This window comes from Mustelus asterias, chromosome 11, assembly GCF_964213995.1.
Source record: "Mustelus asterias chromosome 11, sMusAst1.hap1.1, whole genome shotgun sequence".
NCBI classification, from domain to species: domain Eukaryota; kingdom Metazoa; phylum Chordata; class Chondrichthyes; order Carcharhiniformes; family Triakidae; genus Mustelus; species Mustelus asterias.
In genome coordinates, this window is record NC_135811.1 from 94,933,352 (window position 1) to 94,958,075 (window position 24,724).

The following is a 24,724-nucleotide window of genomic DNA, read 5'->3' on the forward strand; positions in this document are numbered from 1 at the left end:
CCGGAGGAAACCCACGCAGACATAGGGAGAATGTGCACACTCCATACAGACAGTGACCCAAACCGGGAATCGAACCCAGGTCCCTGGCGCTGTGAGGCAGCAGTGCTAACCACTGTGCCACCGTGCCGCCATGTCTCGTTAGAGGCTTGATTAAATTCAGAATAAAATGTGAAAGTGGAAGGCAACAAAACCATAATAAACTCTAATGCTTACATTGCAAAAACATGTCTCGGCAAGAAACATGCTCTCTTAATTATGTTTGAAATTCCAGTTTTATAGCACTTACCACTTTAGACGTGATTTGCAATTTTTATGCAAATTTTTCTGACCTTCAGGCTATTCAGAATGAAAGCCAGTTATGACTCAGTTATGTTTCTGGTGTCACATCACTATTTAGTTAGTGAGAGTCAATATCTAACTGTGAATGTTGATAAACATGCATGGAGACTTGGCTGGGGACAACAACAACTTGAATTTATATGGTACCTTTCATTGTAATAAAACAACCTAAGTTATTTCACAGGTGCTTTCTCAAGCATGATTTAACACTGAGTCATTTTAGACCAGATAACCAAAAACTTGGTCGAAAAGGTACATTTTAAGGAGAGTCCTAAAAGAGGATTTTAGGGAGGGAATTCTAGAGCTTAGGTCGTAGGCAGCTGAACACATGGTCACCCTTGATAGACTGATTCAAATCAGGCATGGTGGCACAGTAGTTAGCACTGCTGCCTCACAGCACTAGGGACCCGGGTTCAATTCCAGCCTTGGGTTGCTGTCTGTGTGGAGTTTGCAAGTTCTCCCCATGTCTGCGTGGGTTTCCTCCAGCTGCTCCGGTTTCCTCCCATACTCCAAAGATGTGCGGGTTAGGTTGATTGGCCATGTTAAATTGCTCTTTAGTGTCAGGGGACTGACAGGATAAATACGTGGGTTTACGGGAATAGGGCCTGGGTGGGATTGTTGTCAGTGCAGACTTGATGGGCCGAATGGCCTCCTTCTGCACTGTAGGGATTCTATGAATGTTCAATAGGCCATTGGAGTGCAGAGGTCTAGGGATTTGTAGCACTGAAAGTGATTACAGAGATGGGAAGGGAAGAGACCATTGAGCGAGTTGAAAACAAGAATTAAAATTTTAAATCGGTGTTTCTTGACCGGGAACCAGTGTAAATCAGCAAACACAGGAGGGATGGGTAAGCGGGACTTCTTTATTCATTTGTGGCACATGGACATCACTGGCTGGCCAGCATTTATTGCCCATCCCCAGTTGCCCTTGAGAAGGTGGTGGTGAGCTGCCTTCTTGAATCGCTGCGGAGCACGTGCTATGGGTTGACCCACAATGCCGTTAGGGAGGGAATTCCAGGATTTTGACCCAGCGACTGTGAAGGAACGACAATATATTTCCAAGTCAGGATGGTCAATGGCTTGGAGGGGAACTTGCAGATGGTGGTTTTTCCATTTATCTGCTGCCCTTGTCCACCTAGATGGAAGTGGTCGTGGGTTTGGAAGGTGCTGTCTAAGTTTCTAAGGTGAATTGCTGCAGTGAATCTTGTAGATAGTACACACTGCTGCTATTGAGCGTCGGTGGTGGAGGGATTGAATATTTGTAGATGTGGTGCCAATCAAGCGGGCTGCTTTGTCCTAGATGGTGTCAAGCATCTTGAATGTTGTTGGAGCTGTACGCATCCAGGCAAGTGGGGAGTATTCCATCACTTGATGTGAGTTCGGACATGGGCAGGGCAGTTTTGAATGATTTCAAGTTTGTGAAGGATATATCATGGGAGACCAGCCAGAAGTGCGTTGAAAGGTCTGGAACATTGGTGAGGGCTTCTGTAGCAGCTGAGCTCATGCGAGTTTGAAATTGGGAAGTATTACAGATCTGGAAATATGTGATCTTCCGGATGGTGCAGATTGTGGTGGGAGCTCACCTTGTGATCAAATATAGCACCAGGTTTGTGAACAGCCTCGGTCTGTTACCAGGGAGAGGATGGAGTTGGTAGCAAACAAAAATCAGTGGGACAAAAAGGATCCATGAGAGGTCAGAGACAGAGGAACAAGAAAATGGAGATTATTGGAGGGCTGCACAAGGTTATTATTGTCAGTATAACTACTATTGCTGCCCACAGCTGCCAAGTTCACAGATCCGGGCCCCTTGAATAACTGCTCCTCTCTTTCCTTCATTATCGGCCACAGTCAGTTGTTTAGGTCTGGAATTTCTTCCCAGAAGCACTCAAGATCTCCACCTTCTCCACATTTAAGACACTCACTGAAACCTAACACTTTGCCCGTCCTCCTCATATTTGTCTCTTTGTCTCAGCAGCCATTTTTAAAATTATCATGCTTGGGGTGCTTTTCTGCATTAAAAAAAATCTATATTCATAGGATCCCTATGGTGCAGAAGGAGGCCATTTGGCCCATTGTCTGCACTGATAACAATCCCACCCAGGCCCTATCCCCGTAATCCCATGTATTTACCTTGTTAACCCTCCTGACACCAATTTAGCATGACCAATCAACGTGAACCGCACATCTTTGGAGTGTGCGAGGAAACCGGAGCACCCGGAGGAAACCCACGCAGACACAGGGAGAACATGCAAACTCCACAGAGACAGTCACCCAAGACCAGAATCGAGCCCAGGTCCCTGGCATTGTGAGGCAGCAGTGCTAACCACTGCACCATCGCGATGATGTCAATGAAGGAGTTATGAGGCCTAGGAACTGACTGAATTATAATTTGCTACTTGAATTGTGCCACCATGTCGCCCCACATTATTGTCAATTGTTCGTTATTTTTTTCTAATAAAGGACCGGTTAGCAAAGTATTACTCTACACAATTGCTCATGCACAGTTAGGCCTGATCTATGTAATATCAGTGAGCTGACAGTCTCCAATCTCCTCCTAGCCATGCAAAAAACATTTAGAAAACTGATCTGCATTTTTAAAAAATGGACGTTGCTGGCTGGCCAGCATTTATTGCCCGTCCCTAGTTGCCCTTGAGAAGGTGGTGGTGAGCTGCCATCTTGAATCGCTGCAGTCCACACGCTATGGGTTGACCCACAATGCCATTAGGGAGGGAATTCCAGGATTTAGGCTCAGTGACTGCGAAGGAATGGCGATATATTTCCAAGTCAGGATGGTGAGTGGCTTGGAGCGGAACTTGCAGGTGATGGTTTTCCCATATATCTGCTGCCCTTGTCCTTCTAGATGGAAGTGGTCGTGGGTTTGGAAGGTGCTGTCTAAGGATCTTTGGTGAATTGCTGCAGTGAATCTTGTAGATAGTACACACTGCTGCTACTGAGCGTTGGTCGTAGAGGGAGTGGATGTTTGTAGATGTGGTGCCAAGATTGGCATCCTGTCGTTGCCTTAAGGATTGCCGGCCGCCATAGCTGATGCCAATGGGTGGAACATATGGGGTTCATGGTCAGTCCATTGGCACCCAGTGCCTTGTAGGGTTAAAATTTCCAATGATCAAACTTCATTTACAAAGGGCTAGTCATCATTTAAAATCAAAGGTCTAATGCCTGCTCATCATCTTAGCTTCACTCCCGATTTAGCTGTTGAGTCACCACCTAAAGCTTCAAACTGCAAAATGCGTGCCCACTTCTTTATGCTTCTACTTTCAACACCCAAAGCTTTAAGAATTAAAGAGTGACTAACTGCTCTTTGACGCACATTTATTTCCACAGGCAGCCAGCAAAGACACAATGGTATGACCGTAAGAACTATGTGTTTGTTGAGTTCTGTGTGGAAGATACCAAGGACGTTGATGTTAAAATTGAAAAATTCAGGCTGATCTTCAGGTAAGAAACTATTGTGTTTGCTGTGAATTATTTATTTTGTAGTATAGATCACTGCTCCATGTATATTTAAATGCAAATTTGAACTGACACAGCGCATTGGCGAAGAGGTAACATTAAGGTGATACTTAAATGATACTAATCTGTCATCGAATGACTTCTCGTTCTTGTGTGCCTGTTGTCACTGAGAAAATCGCAGTTAATAGATGGACTCTTTTAGAACTGTGCTTTAGTCAGTCAGTCCAGAGTCCTGGTTCATTTTAACTCATAGATATTGTCTGAAACTCTAGCTATAAGAAAAGTTGAATGTGGATGCTGATTGCGACTAAATATTTTAACTGCAGCCAGATGGCACAGTGTTGCGGAATTCCAATGTTGTGTGTCATGGAGTTAGGAAAACTTACTCTCAGCTCAGTGGATTCTCAATTTCAATCATGCCATTGTGAAGAGCAGATGTGAAGTGCTGCTCACAGAGGGAGAAATATGAACTGGTTACTTTGTGCTGCTTTCACCTTGCTCATTGACCAGCTGCACAATAGAGATCAGGAGGTGTGACATGGGGGCACTGGCTCAATGACCCTAAATTTCCAGAGATTGTGGTGCAGGGCAGGCAGGGTGAGCTCAAAAGTAATCATGCTCATTTTGATTCCTCTGGTGAAGCAATTTGCTTCTCTTATAGGCATCTTATTGGGCGGCACGGTGGCACGATAGTTAGCACCGCTGCCTCACAGCGCCAGGGACCCGGGTTCGATTCCTGGTTTGGGTCACTGTCTGTGCGGAGTTTGCACATTCTCCCCATGTCTGCGTGGGTTTCCTCCGGGTGCTCCGGTTTCCTCCCACAATCTGGTCAGGTGCATTTACCCGAACAGGCGGCCACAGTGTGGCAACTAGGGGAATTTCACAGTAACTTCATTGCAGTGTTAATGTAAGCCTTACTTGTGACTAATAAATAAACTTTACTTTTATCTCACCCAAGACTGTGGCTGTGATCTAAAAGAGTTGTGCGCAACCGATAACTAGAAAACTACTAAAGGTGACTTTATTTGTGGAAAATGAAACATGTAGCTTTGTAAATACAAGGGCCACAACCCTCTAAAGCATTAAAAAAAAAGGCTTAAATTGTCAGAGTTAAGAGAAAAACCTGCTGCTGGACTGCTTTGATTGATGGTTGTAATTGTCCACATACTTGTATGGGTGAATATGAATTAATATATTTATTGGCAGTTATTTTACATTTTAATTTCAACAGTTGCAAGTCAGCGGATAACATGGAACTCTATAACAACATCGAACTATACAGCAAAGTGGAGCCAAATGTAAGTAGATGCTATGTGGACAGACATCAGTTTAACTTGCTTAGTCTAAAAGCATGTCCTGCAAGCGTGTGTTCAGTGAAAAATCTGGCACTCCTAATTCTGGGTCTTGTGAAATTTATTGCTTTGACTATTTAAATCAATTCCAATTTAAAGTCCATCAAGTCAATCCCACTGTTTGCCGAGTGATTGAAGACATGGACTGATGTAGTGCCAAGCTAACCATAAGTCCAGCTTTAATTCCTTGTCTGTGCTGAGTTGGTTCATCTCCAGTCTGAACAGCAGTTTAGCTGGTACAATAGCTCCTCAAGACAAAGAGGGAGAAAAATAGCTAGCTTTATTGGGTCCTTGTCGCTTTCCAATATTATTCACTGGAAAGTTTTTATGTGTGGATTTGCATATTTCAGGAGTGGGAATTTTGTGCCCATCTGAGTTTCTCATGTGGTATTTTCCCTTCATTTTTCCTTAGCTCCTACACTGAGCAACTTCTCCTTGCTCTCTCTCTCTCTCATTCCTCCAAGTTTCACTGTCCATCATTCTCTCTAAACTTCTCCACCCATTTAAACTTTCCTATCCATACAATGTGGGAGTCATAATCTTATGGAGAAGACATAAACTCTTTTGATGGGTGGGTAGCTAAGGTCCGTTTAAGTGTCATGATCCAAAGTTTTTGAAAGCCACGGACCTTTAAACATGTAAAAAGCAGAGGGCATGCTGATAAAATTCCAGCCTATATCTCACTCCAGATTTCCAACAATGTGGTTGATCCTAAACTGCCCTCTAAAATGGCCTGGCAAGCCATTTGGTTAAAGGGATTAAGGGATTGGCAAAAGATTCTCACCTTGCCAGCAATGCCCACATCCCATGAATGGATGACACCCTCCTGTGTCTAGGATTCTTGAAATACAACAAAGCACCCTGGCAAACTCCCAACTGCTTAGCCATTGTCCTTCCATTCATCAACTTACACCTAGAGTATTGCGTGGAGTTTTGGTCTCCTTTTCTAAGAAAGGATATACTTGTCATAGAGGGAATCGAAGGTTCACCAGACTGATCCCGAGGATGGCAAGATTTGTCGTTTGAGGAGAGATTGGGTCAATTTGAACTACAAAAGATCAAGAATGTAGCCCAATCCATCACGCAAACCAGCCTCCCATCCATTGACTCTGTCTACACTTCCCGCTGTCTCGGTAAAGCAGCCAGCATAATTAAGGACCCCACGCACCCCGGACATTCTCTCTTCCACCTTCTTCCATTGGGAAAAAGGTACAAAAGTCTGAGGTCACATACCAACCGACTCAAGGACAGCTTCTTCCCTGCTGCTGTCAGACATTTGAATGGACCTACCTCACATTAAGTTGATCTTGCTCTACATTGGAATTTAGAAGAATGAGAGGGGATCCAATTGAAATGTATAAAATTCTGACAAGGCTGGACAGACTGGATTCAGGAATGTTGTTTTCTTTGGCTGGGGATTCTTGAGCAAGGGATCACATTCTTAGAGGTAGGCCATTTAGGACTGAGATGAGGAGAAACCTCTTCACTCAGAGGGTGGTGGACCTGTGGAATTCTCTACCGTAGAAAGCTGTGGAGGCCAAATCACTGAATATATTTAAGAAGGAAATAGATTTCTAGGCTATAAAGGCGTCAGGTGGTGTGGGACAAGAGCAGGAGAATGCCGTTGAGTTAGAAAATTAACCATGACCATATTGAATGGCAGAGCAGGCTTGAAGGGTTGAATAGCCAACTTCTGCTCCTATTTCTGTTTCTATCATAATATCTTGACTACTGTTAATCTGCTCAACTACTCCATCCCCAGTAGATTCAAGGTTTTCTACAGAAATCTTATCATTTCCCCAATGTGACCCCTAGCTTCAATCCCTCAAGTCTAATGCCCGCAGAGTTATATTCAGGTGAGCCAAGTTCACCGAACAATCCAGGTGTTGCCTTGAAAAATTCCTTGAGACCTCATTTTTTTATTCAATTGAAAATCAGTACTTTGCATTGCTGTTAAAGACAGCAAGAAGTCTCACAACACCAGGTTAAAGTCCAACAGGTTTATTTGGTAGCAAAAGCCACTAGCTTTTGGAGCGCTGCTCCTTCATCAGGTAAGTGGGAATTCTCTTCACAAACAGGGCACATAAAGACACAAACTCAATTTACAAAATAATGGTTGGAATGTGAGTCTTTACAGGTAATCACGTCTGAAAAGTACAGACAATGTGAATGGGGAGAGGGTTAAGCACAGGTTAAAGAGATGTGTATTGTCTGCAGCCGGGACAGTTAGTGAGATTTTGCAAGCCCAGGCATGTCATGGGGGTTACAGATAGTGTGACATGAACCCAAGATCCCGATTGAGGCCGTCCTCATGTATGTGGAACTTGGCTATCAGTCTCTGCTCAGTGACTCTGCGTTGTCGTGTGTCGTGAAGGCTGCCTTGGAGAACGCTTACCCGAAGATCAGAGGCTGAATGCCCGTGACTGCTGAAGTGTTCCCCAACAGGAAGAGAACACACTTGCCTGGTGATTGTCGAGTGATGTTCATTCATCTGTTGTCGTAGCGTCTGCATGGTCTCCCCAATGTACCATGCCTCGGGACATCCTTTCCTGCAGCGTATCAGGTAGACAGCGTTGGCCGAGTTGCAAGAGTATGTACCCTGTACCTGGTAGATGGTGTCCTCACGTGAGATGATGGCATCCGTGTCGATGATCTGGCATGTCTTGCAGAGGTTGATGTGGCAGGGTTGTGTGGTGTCGTGGTCACTGTTCTCCGGAAGGCTGGGTAGTTTGCTGCGGACAATGGTCTGTTTGAGGTTGTGCGGTTGTTTGAAGACGAGAAGTGGGGGTGTGGGGATGGCCTTGGCGAGATGTTCGTCTTCATCAGTGACATGTTGAAGGCTCTGGAGAAGATGTCATAGCTTCTCCGCTCCGGGGAAGTACTGGACGACAAAGGGTACTCTGTCCGCCGTGTCCCGTGTTTGTCTTCTGAGGATGTCGGTGCGGTTCTTTGCTGTGGCGTGTCAGAACTGTCGATCGATGAGTTGAGCGCCATATCCTGTTCTTATGAGGGCATCTTTCAGCATCTGGAGTTGTCTGTTGCGATCCTCCTCAGCAGGGACTGATAGCCAAGTTCTGCACACATGAGGACGGCCTCAATCGGGATCTTGGGTTCATGTCACACTATCTGTAACCCCCATGACTTGCCTGGGCTTGCAAAATCTCACTAACTGTCCCGGCTGGAGACAATACACATCTCTTTAACCTGTGCTTAACCCTCTCTCCACTCACATTGTCTGTACCTCTAAGACTTGATTACCTGTAAAGACTCGCATTCCAACCATTATTTTGTAAATTGAGTTTGTGTCTTTATATGCCCTGTTTGTGAACAGAACTCCCACTTACCTGACGAAGGAGCAGCGCTCCGAAAGCTAGTGGCTTTTGCTACCAAATAAACCTGTTGAACTTTAACCTGGTGTTGTGAGACTTCTTACTGTGTTTACCCCAGTCCAATGCCGGCATCTCCACATCATTGCTGTTAAAAACCAGCTGAATTATGAGGTAGAATCATAGAATCCTTACTGTGCAGAAGGAGGCCATTCGGCCCATCGACCCCGCACGGACAACAATCCAACTCAGGCCCTATCCCTGTAACTGCATGCATTTAGCCTGCTAATCCCCCGACACTAAGGGGCAGCTCACCATGGCCAATCAACCTAACCCGCACATCTTTGGACTGTGGGAGGAAACTGGAGCACCCAGAGGAAACCCACCCAGACACGGGGAGAACATGCAAATTCCACACAGACAGTGACCTGAGGCCGGAATTGAACTCGGGTCCCTGGCGATGTGAAGCAGCAGTGCTAACCACTGAGCTACCGTGCCGCCGATAAATGGATAGAAATATGCCAATTTGGCAGTTACACAATCTGACCCAATCTGTGCAAATTTCATGAGATCTTTTTAAACATCACAGGCAGGTGCCTAAAGCAGACATTGGGTTCCTTAACATGTTGTGGCCTGAAGCCTGTTGAAGAACTCAATTGAGAAATTAGTGCAGGGTGTGTGAGGGTGCCAAGTTTATCGATGGTCCCTGGGTCCACCAACTGCATAAATTCTTGAAGAAAAAAAGATCTGTTGCCAAGAACAGGAATCTCAACTAGCCACCCTCCCATCTTCTGTAACCTGCTATAACCTCTCCTCGGGGAAAAAAACCTGATTAGTGCTGCTGGAGAGGCAGGCAAACTGATATTGATGTCTTTGCTCATTTGAGCTGTCTAAAGCGATGCAATCGGCACTGCTAGCTCACTCTGAGCATGCTGATGAGGCTGGAGGACTAACTTCCATCAGTCCACAGGCACGGACTGGCCATCCTGTGCTAAAATCAGATTCAATATACACGTCCATCCAGCAGCGAAGTGAAATACAGAGCTGGAAATGGCTTCCTATGTCATGTCTCTCCTTACAGATGATACCAGACCGGCTGAGATTTTCCAGCATTTTCTCTTTTGGTTTCAGATTCCAGCACCCGCAGTAATTTGCTTTTATCCAATGGCAGTTGTTTTGGCCTTAAAATAATGTGTATATATATATATATATAATGTGATCATTAAACACTGTTTTAATTGCACCAAAGCAAATTCTGTGATTATGGATTATAGGAAAACAGACTTGCTTTCCTTTATAGGGGTTTGGTTGATTTTTGCTTCTCTTCCCATTGACAGGATTCGAGACACAAACGTTCGGATAGGTCTATAACTCTCTTCATGAGGAAAGTCGATGGTAAAAAAGCTTGGCCAAGATTGAGCAAAGAGAAAACCAAGGTATGATTCTCGGCTAATATTAAAATAGGTAAATTGGCTATGACTGGTATCATTTAATGACCTAATGGCAACAACTGTGGCAGATTCTATTTGTAGATGTTGCAGTGTAGGTGGAAAATGTGTTTTTGTTATCCCGTTTTCCTACTCTCCCACTCATGGGTTAAAAATATGGAGATGAATACACTCCAAAGCACCACCAAGTGACTGCAGGAAGAAGGACTAGCAGAGGCCAGGAAACATTTAGATTTACAGCAATCTGTTTTTTTTCTCACTATATAAAATGGAAAAGAGGGAAAGGCAACTGTTAATTTACAATGATAGAGACAAGTTATTATCTTCTCTGCACTTTGGTTTGTCATTGTAGATGCATTAATGAGATTAGTGTGTTTCAGCTTCAGTGATAATGTGATACATCTGCTTCTTGCACCATCTGGCCTTAGGGGGGGGAAGAGGTTCAGTTTTTGCAACTCTGTGCAGTTTCAATGGGCCTGCCTGGAAGCACCAGTGGGAGACAGGAACCATTTGATGGGTGGGTTTCATCTACATAATATCAACAAGTTTTCAGCATTCATTTTGCTCCAGGCTGGACAAACCTAGTTGAACCTAGTCGAAAACCTAGTTGTGCTGCTTCTGGACTGACCTCAGTCAGTTCCTTTAATGACCCTGCTTAGGCCGCTCCACATCTAAGACCAATGAAGAAGCGTGCATAGCGCACAATCTCAGCAGTGCACCTATCTGTGTAGTTCTCCCATTTAAATAAAACTACCCCCTGTTTCAGACAGGAGCCCTGATTGCCCACAGAATAGATCTCCATCGACTAGTGTAGCAGTTCTCAAATTGGGGTCTGTAGGTGGCTGCAGCGACGTTCCAGGGGGTTTGCGCCCACAGCTCGCCCACAGGTGGATGACGTGGGCAACCGTCCAGGGCCCTGTGGCCAAGAATAAATGAACGAGATGAAGCTGGAGGCCTTCTCTGTTGCCCCTTGTACTCCCGATCGGAGTACTCCTCTACTGCGCTCTGGTGTTCCTGGTTCACCATGCTCCAGGCTCCTGCCCTCTCCCTGTGATCCTGCGCTCGCCAGGATGCTGCTTTCACCATGTTCTGCTCTCCGCATGCTTCATATGCACTCACCATTGTGTGCTTCCCCACCGTTTCTGGGCTTCCTCCTTGCTTCCCTGAGTGCTTTGTGTTCTGCTCTCCCTGGGCTCCTCCTTCCTCCGTACAAAGATGGGCAGGTTCTGCAGTGGGAAGGCTGCACACACATCTTACTGACAAATATACCTGATTGCAAGAACATGGTTTGCTTGCAGCATTTTCATATTATGAGTATTTTATAGCATTTACTTTAGGCAGAAGCCCATGATTACTAATCCATTTGAAAAGGGATCCTTCAAACAATAAAACTTGAGAGTCACTGGACTATCATGAGTAGAGGATTTTTTTCTGTGTTTGTAATTGTTTTGGGTCCTGTTTTTCCAACATGTTTAGGGATAGTGAGCAAATTGAAATGGTCCCCGTGAACTTTAAATAGGATTAACTGACAACAAGCGGTGGTTCTGAATTTCAGGTACAAGATATATTTTTGCTGTGGACGTCATTTGTTTGTGTGATTCATCCCTAATTGCGTGTGCAGCCAGGTCCCAAAGGCAAGTTCACATTGCCTTGCACTGGGGAACCTGTCCCTGCATTGTTTATATAGAATCGACTGGAGCTTATATAAACCCTTGTGTGTTTTTCCTTCACAGCATGCCTGGTTAGTGGTGGACTTTGATAACTGGAGGGACTGGTATGACGATGATGAGCAGATGTTTGACTTGGAAAACTATGCAAATGTACGTTCGACCTCTGTGGAGTATGACCAGTTACCAAAACTGAAAATGGCAACTAAAAAAATTAATTTATTTATTTTAATGATTTCTCAGTGTCACAAGTCAAGCTTCCATTAACACTGCAATGAAGTTACTGTGAAAATCCCCTGGTCGCCACACTCCGGCGCCTGTTTGGGTACACTGAGAGAAAATTTAGCATGGCCAATGCACCCTAACTAGCATGTCCTTCAGACTGTGGGAGGAAACCGGAGCACCCGGAGGAAACCCACGCAGACATGGGGAGAACGTGCAGAGTCTGCACAGACAGTGACCCAAGCTGGGAATTGAACCCGGGTCCCTGGCGCTGTGAGGCAGCAGTGCTAACCACTGTGCCATCATGCCAAAATGGGCTGCATTGCACATTATCTTAAATATGGAGATGGCTTTACCTGTAGAAGTCTAATATTCTAAACATATAAAGCCTGTTTTGCATCATGGCACTGTAACTGTTTGACTTTCTGTTACTATTTTCCTCATGTCATTGTTAGTTTTCAGCAATGTGCTTTCAAATTTTCTCCACCACTTGGACTCCTATTGCTTAAATATTTAAAGTTTATTTATTAGTGTCACAAGTAGGCTTACATTAACACTGCAATGAAGTTGCTGTGAAAATCCCCGAGTCGCCAACTCTGACACCTGTTCGGGTACGCTGAGAGAGGATTTGGCACAGCCAATGCACCTTTCCAGTACGTCTTTCAGACTGTGGAAGGAAACTGGAGCACCCGGAGGAAACCCACACAGACATGAGGAGAACGTGCAGGCTCCGCACAGACAGAGGCCCAAGCCGGGAATCGAACCCGGGTCCCTGGCGCTGTGAGACAGCAGTGCCAGTCACTGTGCCACTGTGCTGCCCTGAATAACTATTTATCCAGTTACATGGCATAATTCATGGGAAGCAATATGTGCTTCTCACCATAACGAGCATGCTGGATAATGATAATGATAAATGCATCTGTCAGAATATTATGGCCTGAGACAAAACCTCTAAACTCCGTGAACCCTCTCTTCTTGCCCCGCCTGTTCTGTTCAAGGTGAGTTAGAATATTGAAACAATTGGTGCATCAAAATTTTATGTATGTTATCACCATCAAATCAAATTTTCTTCAGACTTTCTGGTTAAAGTTTAAATCAGTGTTATTCTCCTTTCTAAACGGTCGTTATCAATTTTTGTCCATCAGCCTGATTAAGAGAAACCTACAACATTGCTTCCCACCTGAATTATTATTTTTGCTCAACTGCATTTCAACAAAACAAACTTCTCGGAGATGCAGCTTCTGTAACAGTTCTGTTTATCTTCAAAAAATACCATGTAGAGGATGATAAACATATATAATCCACCAGCTCTCCCTATCCAAGCATGCTTCCTGTTGTTCCTCTAGCTGTATGTACACGGATGTACTCTCCACTCATGCCTCATTGGTCCATATGCTTACCTGAGTCCTCATTCTCTGATCCAAGCAAGCTCACTGCAACTGGACAACTTGCAACCTGTGTCATGTCTAGGTTTGTTAGCAACTCTGTTAACATTGTATTTCGTGTGGAAAGCGAACTAGGTGGACCTTGGTTTTTTGCCTCTAGTAAGTCCTCTGTAACTGTGCAGAGTGTTGAATTGCACTAAATCTTAGAATCATAGAATCCCTACATTGCATAAGAGGCCATTCGGCCCATCAAGTCTGCACCAACTCCTTGACAGAGCATCTTACCCAGGCCCTCTCCCCCACCCTATCCCCATAACCCCACACACTTCCCATGGCTAACCTATCTAACCTATACATCTTGGGGAACTACGGGGCACTTTATCATGGCCAATCCACCTAACCTGCACATCATTGGACTGTGGGAGGAAACGGGAACACCCGGAGGAAACCCACGCAGACACAGGAAGAACATGCAAACACCACACGGATGGTCACTCAAGGCTGGAGTCGAACTCTGGTCCCTGGCACTGTGAGGCAGCAATGCTAACCACTGTGCCACCATCTAGTTGTTATAAATAACAACTAGGAGCCATCAGTTAATCCCTGAGTTCAGTATTTCTCAATCCTACCTTCTTTCAACAGCTGCATATTGTTGTTCCCACCTGCCTCCTATTAAGCCTACTCTCCCAATGTACTCACTCAATTTATGCTGCTTTTGCTTTGTACATGGACCCTGCTTCTATTGCTTGCCTTTTTCATATGGGCATAATAAAGGATATACCACACTGTCTCAATTGATTGGCTAAATAAACTTCCTTTTGGTCAACTTTCATTGACACAGCCCATTGTTTGCTCTGGGCCAGTTTAAGTTCTTAAGGCTGGCTCTCCTCTTTACTTGCTACATCTAAGCATGCTCCTCTCAACCAAACCAAAACATGTCTTTCTCTGTTCCTTGATTCTCTCCATCAACAGGAAATCAGGAGCCTGACCTTTGGCCTATTGCTAGCTCTCTGGGGTCTGGAGAGTAAAACAGTCCAATAATCCAGTAACTGAACTCCAGGATTTAGCGAGAATACCTCAATTTGTTCCAAAAAATAATCCCTCCCAACATTTAGTGCCAGATGCTAGCAGCATCTGAAATGTACTAAAGTTCCACTTGTAGTCCCAGATTGTTTTGTGTTATTTTTGATGGGTTACCTTATTTTATTTGATAAATGAACATTTTAAGATCCTCGTTGCCTAAGACAGTAAGTGTATTTTAAGGTAAATGTCTACAGTAAAAGCTTCTAATCTCTTTAAAATGTGACTTATAAAACATGTTCCTAAATCCTTATTGCATGCATTTTTTAAAGTTAGGAAATTTACTGGATTTCTAAATCATTGAGTAAATAAAACTCAGCTTAACTTTTTTTCTGTTTCAGATGATGAAGGATCTGAAGAATACTGGGCCACCTCCGACAATGGATGATCTCGATGTAAATATTCAACCACAGGGGAAGTGGTTTTAGTTAACACAGAGTCCAATTCCTTTCAACTTGTTGTAGTTGTCTCAACTGACCAAGATAACACATTCCAGCAAGAAGTAGAAAATGTCTCAATGTACATTCCTAAAAGTGTAAACCACAGGACAGATTTCCTCGGGCTGTTTGATCACTTGGGCATGGCAAATACAGAAAAAAAAACAGGCAGGAAGAATATCCTCTTGTAGGGCAGGCTGCCAATAATCTTAGGTGCGGGAACTGGAAACTTTATTCTCTTGCGATGACATCTAATAAATGAGAGAAATACTTGGGGTGCAACCCTACGAAAAAATTCTAAATGCCAAATGAACAAGAACGCGGGAGAGAACGGCATGGGGGTTTTTTTTTGTCAAGCTGCGAGTGATAATCTTACGACACATAGTGCAACAAAAGAGCCCGGTCGCGATTCTCGCCAGTAGAAGGGGAGACAGAGCCTAAGCTTGCCGGTGAACAGTGCTTGGGACACCATTGCGGAGGTGCCCTGATCTCCTGCCAACAGCCCCTCCCACCCACCTCCCCATAGACATCATCTACCCCCCCCCCCCCCACTGATCGGTCCCTGTGCTGATCCCTCCCTCACCCACACCCATCACCACCCCATTTGCCAATCACCCCCCATCTAGCAGATTCCCCTCTCGCCGATCCCCATGTCATCTGCAGAGCTCCCCACCTCCTCTCAGGCCCCACTCACACTCAGGCACTGCCCTGGCGTAGTTATGGTGCGTGGTGGACAATGCTAGGTTGCCCAATGGGCACTGCCAGGCTGGCACTACCCCATGGGCACATGTCCCCGAACACTCAGGGGCTTTAATGGCCTCTGATTCCTCCCACATGGCCATCGTCAGGTCTCCATCGATGGGGACCATGAATGATTCACGCCGGCTAGACCTCCCACTGATGAGGAGGGAATATATCCAGGAGGCCATAATCGGCTGTGCCGGGTGCGTTAATGAATATTCAAATCAGCTTTGTGCTCTTAATTGGCATGAGGCTGATCCTGCCGGCAAAACTCAGCTGGGAAGATGGCTTTTGGCATAAGACCGGTTCGTGCCCAGTGGAAGAGTCTCATGCCCTTTCTTCCTGACTGGCTGCACCAATTGACCTGCGCTGCGGGCCAGAAAGATCGCGCCATTGCATTTATATAGCGCCTTTCGTGACCACTCGATGTCGCAAAGCACTCTTCAACCAATGAAGTACCTTTGAAATGTCGTCACTTTTGTGATGTAGGAAATATGGGAACCAATTTTCTCACAGAAAGCTCTCCCAAGCAGCAATGTGACAATGACCAGACCATCTGTTTAGTGATACTGACTGAGGGGGTAAATATTGGCCACATCACACAGGGCTACTCTTCATCAAAATAGTGCTGGGGATCTTTTATGTCCACCTTGGTTAATCCTCTCAGCTGAAAGACAAAGCCTCCAACAGTGTAGCATTCTCTCAGTACAGCTGAGCCTTGATATTAATGCTCAATCTTGGAGTCAGAACTGAACACAGATCCTTCAGACTCAGAGACACAGTGTTACCAACTGAGCCATGGCTGGGTATGCATGGCTCCATTCCTACTCAGTTATGAGCAATGCTGACCTTTTATTAGGGAGAGTATCTTGATAGGTGGCTCAGGCAACAAATGCCTGAGAATGGCCTGCCCTGTAGTATTGTGAAGTGGTGTGAGTCCGCCAAGAGATCAGTTGAAATGTCACCAAGACCTTTTGTTCCTTTGCTGCGTGGCAAAGGATTAGTAATTTTGAATATCTTTTTCGAGTGTTACCTGTGTTACATTAAGCAGGAGCAGCATTCCCTTTGGAAAGGAGAGGGCATATTAGTGTGGGGAGTACAGTACAGAAATTCAAATCATAGATCATAGAATCCTACAGTGCAGAAGGAGGCCCTTCAGCCCATCAAGTCTGCACCGACCACAATCCCATCCAGGCCCTATCCCCACAACCCCATGCATTAACCCTAGCTAGTCCTCCTGACACGAAGGGGCAATTTAGCATGGCCAATCCACCTAACCTGCACAACCTATCTCTGTGAGAGGAAACTAGAGCAGCCAGAGGAAACTCACGCAGACACGGGGAGAACGTGCAAACTCCACACAGACAGTGACCCAAGCCAGGAATCGAACCCAGGTCCCTGGTGCTGTGAGGCAGCAGTGCTAACCACTGTGCCACCGTGCTGGCCAGATGCCACCATGATTTCAATAAACCTGAATGGAAAAACGCTGTGATAACCCAACTGGTTCATCAATGTGCCTGGTCGGACCTACCTGTAGTTGATTCATTCAGTGTGGCCGGATTCTCTGACCTCGCCCGCAGATGGGATTCTCCCGTCCCGTTGCGGTGAACGGAGATTTGGCTGAGCGCCAAATTCTCCGTCCTCGCTGGCAGCAGCGGCGGGGCATGAATGGCCAGAGAATTCCGGCCAGTGCCTCTGAGGTGTCCGAGCAAATCATTTATAATTATTATATTAGAGATGGATGGTCACCAGCACCTTTTCAGGCCAGCAGTGAATAGGGACTAAATGTGGCTTTGCGAGCATTGGCCAAAATCTTGAAATTAATGGGTGGAATTTTACCACCCTGCTCGTCATGGGAATCGGAGCGGGCGAGAGGCAGAACACGGAAAGGTCCGTTGAACCTGGGTGGATTTTATGGTTTCGGGGCGAGCAAGGCTATAAAATCCCAACCAGTGTGTTTCTTTTTAAAGTAAGTGAAATGTAACTGTCAGCTATTGGAGGGACTTGTATTTGATACTGCAAGTCTTTTTTCAACTCTGTTTATGGAATTTGGGCATCTGTGGCTAAAAGCCAGCATTTATTTCCCAGCCCGACTTGCCCTTGAGAAGCTGGAGGTTAGCTGCCTTCTTGGAGATTGGGTAAGGATGGCAGATTTCCTTCCCTGAAGGACATTAGTGAACCAGAACATTTTTTATGACAATCTATGATTTTCTGCTTTTTTATATACTAATTTTGTATAAATTCTCTGTTTCTAGGATGAGCCTCTGGACAGCGTTTAAGGTAAGTTGAGGAAGAAGTGTAAAAGATAACACTTTTTTTTTGGCTGTCAGTGGTATGAAGACCATAAGATACAGGAACATTGAGGCCATTCGACCTGTCGAGTCTGCTCTGTCATTCAATCATGGCTGATGCTACTGCAGCACCCCAATTGGGACAGAGTGTAATTAAAGCCTAACAAGAATAAGACAACGGCCGGAATTCTCTGACCTCCCCCACAGCTGGGATTTTCCAGTCCCGCTGCAGTGAATGGAGATTATGGCTGAGCGAGACTGGAGAATTCTGGCCCATAAGATCTTAAGAAATAGGAACAGGAGTAGGCCATTCAGCCCTTCACACCTGCTTCACCATTTAATAAGATCTTGGTTGATCTAAGACTCACTCAGTCCACTTTTCTGCCTTATCTCCATAACCCTTAATTCCCCTATTGACTAAAAAATTATCGATCTCAGCCTTGAAAATATTCAAGGCCCGGCCTCCACAGCTTCCTGGGGTAAAGAATTCCAAAGATTCACCACTCTTTGAGAGAAGAAGTCCTTCATTAAATCAGTCTGAAATGAGCACTCCCTTATTCTGCGACTATGCCCTCTGGTCTACACTCTCCCATGAGTGGAAACATCCTCCCAACATTTACCCTGTCTAACCTCCTAAGAATCTTATATATTTTCAATTATATCGGTGGGGGGGGGGTGGGGGGAGGGGTCGGGTGGTGGTTTCCCATTCTGCCCACCATGGGAATCGTAGCAGGCGGGGGGTGGACCATGCAAAGGTCCATTGGCTTCAGGTGGGATTTTCCGTTTTTACGGCGAGCGCGGCTGGAAAATCCAGCCCATCATCTCTCATCCTTTTGAACTCCAAGGTGTACAGACCCAACCTGTTCAATCTTTCCTCATATGGCAGTCCCTCCATTCCAAGGATCATCCTCATAAACCTCCTCAGTACTGCCTCCAGTGATAATACATCTTTCCTTAAATAAGGGGATCAAAACTGTACACTCTGTTCTAAAAGCAACCTCACTAGTACCTTGTTAAGTTATGGCAACACCTCTTTTCTTTTCCATTCCAGTCCTCTTGAAATGAAAACCAGCATTCCATTTGCCTTCCCTATTACCATCTGCACCTGTATGCGAGCTTTCTGGGTTTCATGAACAAGGATCCCCAAGTCCCTTTGTGCTACAACTTTCTGCAGTCTCTCTCCATTCAAATAATAATCCGCCTTCTCATTCTTTCTTCCAAAATGGACAATCTCACATTTTTCCACATTGAATTACATTTGCCAATTTTCTGTCCGCTGACTTAACCGGTCAATGGGTGGAAGTTTACCGACACCTCCGCCCAAGGTTTGTACAATCCCGCCCAAGGCCAATGGGGAATGACGCTCTCCGAGCCTCGCCCGGCCTCGGAATCGGGGCGTGCATGCCGGTAAAATTCAGGTCAATATCTCTCTGTAAACTATTTATATCCTCCTTACAACCTGCCTTCCCTCCCACCTTTGTATCATCTGCAAATTTGGCCCCACAATACTCTCTGTTCCTGCCTACAAATCATTAATATATATGGTGAAGAGCAGTGGTCCCAGCACTGATCCCTGTGACACTTCACTGGTTACTGCCCTCCAACCTGAGAAAGACCCCCTTATTGCTACACGCTATTTACATAGGGAGATTCCAGTCAAAATGAAGGCATAGGTATTTTTAAAGGAAAAAGTTAACAAGAAGCACATTCTGACATCAACTTTTTAATAGAAGAAGTTAATCTAGTGAGAACATCTTGTAGTTGATTCTGCTTTTATGGATTCTGCATTGTACTTAGTTGCGCAAGATGTTTTAGATTTCCTTACAAAACATGATTATCACTTTCTTTCAGCATTCTATAAAGTTAAAGCTTGTGCTTAAATGGACGAAAAGGAAATGTAATGTCATAAGTTGCACTCATTCACTACAGCAAATATAGAACACTTGGCTGAAACCTATATACTTATCTATCTGATGGAATGTACTCTTGACTCACCCCTACTGGGTTGGTTAAATCTCTTCCCACTTAACAAATGGGAAGAAGAAAAGAAACTAAGGCTTTGAATTAGAGAATGATCCCATGTGTGAAAGGGAGATGACCATTACTATCTCATTTCAATAAGCTCTCTGATGCAAGACTGATTTTGTCTTGAAGTATTTGCATGCACATTCCATTCAAAAAGTCCGATGCACTCAATGGGCGGAGTTCTCCCATCCTGCCCACAGTGGGTTTGGTGGGAGGTGAACAAAGAACAAAGAAAACTACAGCACAGGGATAGGCCCTTCAGCCCTCCAAGCCTGCACTGATCATGCTACCCGACTGAACTAAAACCCCCTACCCTTCCAGGGACTGTATCCCTCGATTCCCATCCTATTCATGTATTTGTCAAGATGCCCCTTAAAAGTCACTATCGTATCTGCTTCCACTACCTCCCCCGGCAATGAGTTCCAGGCACCCAGCACCCTCTGTGTACAAAACTTGCCCTGTACATCTCCTTTAAACTTTGCCCCTTGCACCTTAAACCTATGCCTCCCGTAATTGACTCTTCCACCCTGGGAAAAAGCTTCTGACTATCCACTCTGTCCGTGCCCCTCATAACCTTGTAGACTTCTATCAGGTCGCCCCTCAAACTCCGTCGTTCCATTGAGAACAAACCAAGTCTCTCCAACCTCTCCTCATAGCTAATGCCCTCCATACCAGGCAGCATCCTGGTAAATCTTTTCTGTACCCTCTCCAAAGCCTCCACATCCTTCTGGTAATATGGCGACCAGAATTGAATGCTATATTCCAAGTGCGGTCTAACTAAGGTTCTATAAAGAGAGTCTAATTGGAAACTCATCGGTGTAAAATCACTTTGCAATTCTCCCAACAGCAGGTTAACGGCAGGTCGTTCTTCCTGCTGGCTAGTGGCATGAATGCAATTTGCATTCATTTGCATCTCATGGATGCTCATTAAACAGCTGCTTGCTGGCATCCCATCTTTGAGGTGAGTGCAACTACTTTCTGCCAGAGAACTGCACTACTCATGATGCACTGTACATCACTGTACTGGGGCAAACCGGTTCCTGCCCTCCATCTTCATGCTGAGCTGGTCTTTGTGGACAGCACCGTGCTGCTGGATCCATGGATCCTCCTGTGTGACTGGGTTGGATAAATACTGTGCCTGGGGTTAGGGAGTACAGGAGTCTCCATCCCCCTGGTGCCACACACCAATGTCTTTTTGGACAGCACCGTGTTGCAAGACTCATGCAGCCACCGCAACAAAGGTCTGATGTTCGACAGACGGTGGCGGAGTGGTGGCCTGAAGAAGATAAGAAAGATAATGTGGAAGGAGGATGAGGGGGAAGGGTGAAGGCTCATGAAGGCAGGCAGAGGGGCAAGGAGGTGGATGAAACAGTGGAAGACAGAAGGAAGACTGAGGGGAGGGAAGCTAGACCCCAACAAAGGGGTCAAAGGGGTACCACATTGTTTACTGGAAGGGGAAGGGTGAAGACTCCAGATGCAGAGGGTAGTGGTCCAAGTGGGGCATGGGTGCCTTGCAAGTGATGGGCTTAGGGGGTGAGTGGTTGAGTCAAGGAACAGATTTCTCCTTGAGGCTGTTCGACAGGTTCTCATAGGTTCTCATAGAATCCCTGTGGTGTAGTTGGAAACCATTCAGCCCATCGAGTCTGCACTGATTCTCTGACAAGAGTATCTTGCTCAGGACCTCCTCCCCACCTTATACCCATAACCCCACACATTTAACATGGCCCAATCCATCTAACCTGCACACCTTTGGACTTTGGGAGGAAACTGGAGAACCCGGAGGAAACCCACGCAGACAGGGGGAGAACGTGCAAACTCCACACAGACAGTTACCCAAGGCCGAAATTGAACCCACGTCCCTGGCACCGTGAGGCAGCAGTGCTAACCACTGTACCACCATGCCGCCCTGGGTTGCTACATCCTACGCAGTCTGATGAAGACAGGTGGGCTGGAGAGAATTGTATCAGCGTGCTGGACTGGTGTTTAAATATAGTGCCAGGACTTTGGAATGCACCAACTGACTGCGGGTGGACAAATCAGCTACTGGCCCACCAGGCGATTCGGAGGGGATCTCGCCTGTGCGTAACTAATGGGGTTCCAAATGCAGAATCTGATGCAGGATTCCATCATTCTAGCCAACGGGAAAGGCTGCCTGCCTCTGCACTTAGCCTCAAAATGGGAGAATTCCACCCAATATATAAAGCTGAAATTTAAGAACTGTTTTTCTTCTAAAAAATAATCTTTGGAAGCCGCAAAGAAGGTTCATTCTGGGAAGCATTAATAATGCTCATTCCTGACCAAGGCAGGTACATTTTGTGAAATCCCTCTTGAGGATAGTTATCAGTGAATCATCATCAAATGATCCTAACTAACCCACACAAACTCTCCTCCAATACACCCAATTGTATTGAAGTGGAGATAAAGATGAATTAGAAAAATGTCAAAATATTGGCTTAAACTTTTGCATATTTCTCTTCTCAAATTGCTGAACCCTTATCCCTTTTTTCAAATTTAAGAAATTAACCATAATTTATGAACGTTTCTATATATCTGTCAATAATTGTGAAAATATTGGCACGGAGCAGAAAATCAATCATTTTATTAATTTGCTAAGCATTTACAAGACAATGGCAATTCTGAACTCTATTTATTTATTTTCAAACAACTCCAGAGTTATGGTCAGAGAAGGACAGCAACAGCACGAAACTGGAAGAATCTACAAAGGATTCCAAGATCCTGGCAGAGCAAACAGTGTGAATGCCATCAATTTTTGTACTGAACTTTTCAACCTACTATGAAAGTGTTTTTGCTCAATAGCAGCTACTGTACATTGGCAGATTGCCTGGTTTTTTTTAGTTAAATTATTGGATGCCTTTAAAGTGTAAGAGAAAATGGTAAAATCCGTACTGGTTAGTCCATGTCTTGAGACTGTTTCTATATCTGGGACCTGGGTTGCACTACACCAGTCTAATAAAGGAATGTATAAGAAGAGCCTCTTTAGTGTAAGGTGACTTTTTTGAAAGGATATTCTGATACATAAATAAATGACTAGAAAACATTCGGACTGATAATTCTTGGGTGCTGACATTTTTAGCATTCACAATTGATAAGATGCAATTAGAGACTTAAAACTGATTATAGCCAAATCAAATTGAGAATAGTGAGTTTAATATATTTCAGAAATTGTTTTTTTCTTTTACTACCCACCCATAAGCAGAAAGGTCTTTTTGATTTTTGATTTCCCCTTTTATAAGTACTTTCCCAACTCTTCAGTTTTGGAGTCATCCAATCCTCTATTAATGACCCCACAACAAACTCGAGATAAGGTAAAATAAGGGGATTGGTTTATTTTACACACACAAAATGTGAGAAGGGGTTTCATAACATTGCCCTCTTTTGCATTCATACAATAAAAGAGGGATTTTTAAAAATTCATTTGTGGAACATGGGTGTTGCTTGCTGGCCAGCATTTATTGCCCATCCCTAGTTGCCCTTGAATTGAATGGCTTTGCTAGGTTATTTTAGAGGGCAGTTGAGAGTCAACCACATTGTTGTGGCTCTGGAGTCACATGTGGACCAGACCAGGTAAGGACGGCAGATTTCCTTCCCTAAAGGACATTAGTGAACCAGATGGGTTTTTATGACAATTGACAAAGGTTTCATGATCATCAGTAGATTCTTAATTCCAGATTTTTTTTATTGAATTCAAATTCTACCACCTGCCATGGCAGGATTCGAACCCAGGTCCCCAGAAAGTTTTTTGATTAATAGTCTAGCAATACCACTAAGCCATTATCTCCCCAATAAGGGAAAGAAAGGGGTTTCAGGGCAAAACCACAATAAAAATAAGAGTTGTGGGTCAATGTCCAATGAAGGTTCTTTCAGATGGCTTTGGTAGAATTCTTGGTCTTGGTCCTAGGAACTCGGTTGATCGTTGAGTCCATTGAAGATGCAGCAATGTAATCTTGTATCTTGGGAATTATTCACTCAGTCGGCAAAATACTGGATTCTTTCTAGAGATCCGACTTTGGGAGAGATGGAAGTCAAAGGCAGGCTATTAGCCTAGACTCCAGATGTCTTATTGGAGGTTTAATCGCAACTGAAGATAAAACCCAATGAAGTTAAAGCCTCCCATTATAACCAAATCATTTCTACTAGATACTTGTCTGGTCTCTGTACTTATACATTGCCCATTGTCAGCAGGTCATTAGATAACTTTCATCATCTTTGTTGTTCCTTAGTTCCAACTATACTGTTTCCACTGCTTGTTTACCCTTATTTTCTTTCCATTACCTTGATGTTGTATTTGATCATATATTTCTACTTCTCCCCTATTTCCTAATGTTCTGGCCCTTTTTGAAGATTCTGTACACTGGGATACTAAGCTTGGAATCTTGTCTAGTTTGGGTCTCTGTAGCCAAAAGAGAAAATGTTGGAAAATCTCAGCAGGTCTGGCAGCATCTGCAAGGAGAGAAAAGAGCTGACGTTTCGAGTCCAGATGACCCTTTGTCAAAGCTTTGTAATAAAGTAATAAAGCTTTGACAAAGGGTCATCTGGACTCGAAATGTCAGCTCTTTTCTCTCCTTACAGATGCTGCCAGACCTGCTGAGATTTTCCAGCGTTTTCTCTTTTGGTTTCAGATTCCAGTACCCGCAGTAATTTGCTTTTCTTGGGTCTTTGTAAGTTTCTGTAACACCACTACATCATGCCCTGCCTGTTGTTCAAACCCATTTGACTTATTTCTAAAAATTTGATTTGATTTGACTCATTATTGTTACGTGTATTGGTATTCGGTGAAAAGCATGTTTCTTGAATGCTATACAGGCTAAGCATACCATTCATAGAGTGCCCAAGGGAGAAGGAAAGGAGAGAGTGCAGAATGTAGTGTTACAGTCAAAGCTAGGGTGTAGAGAAAGATCAACTTAAAATAATATGTACGT

General features: G+C 44.6%; 1 protein-coding gene across 1 annotated transcript in view; it reads left to right on the forward strand.

Annotated features, from left to right (window-relative positions):
- Positions 1-24,724, forward strand: part of aarsd1 (alanyl-tRNA synthetase domain containing 1) — a 78,989-nt gene that overhangs the window by 10,096 nt on the left and 44,169 nt on the right. Inside the window, exons 2-6 of the mRNA XM_078224012.1 lie at positions 3,682-3,795; positions 5,042-5,108; positions 9,826-9,924; positions 11,670-11,756; positions 14,632-14,685. Of these exons, the coding sequence (XP_078080138.1) occupies positions 3,682-3,795; positions 5,042-5,108; positions 9,826-9,924; positions 11,670-11,756; positions 14,632-14,685 (421 nt within the window). The remainder of the gene's footprint in view (positions 1-3,681; positions 3,796-5,041; positions 5,109-9,825; positions 9,925-11,669; positions 11,757-14,631; positions 14,686-24,724) is intronic.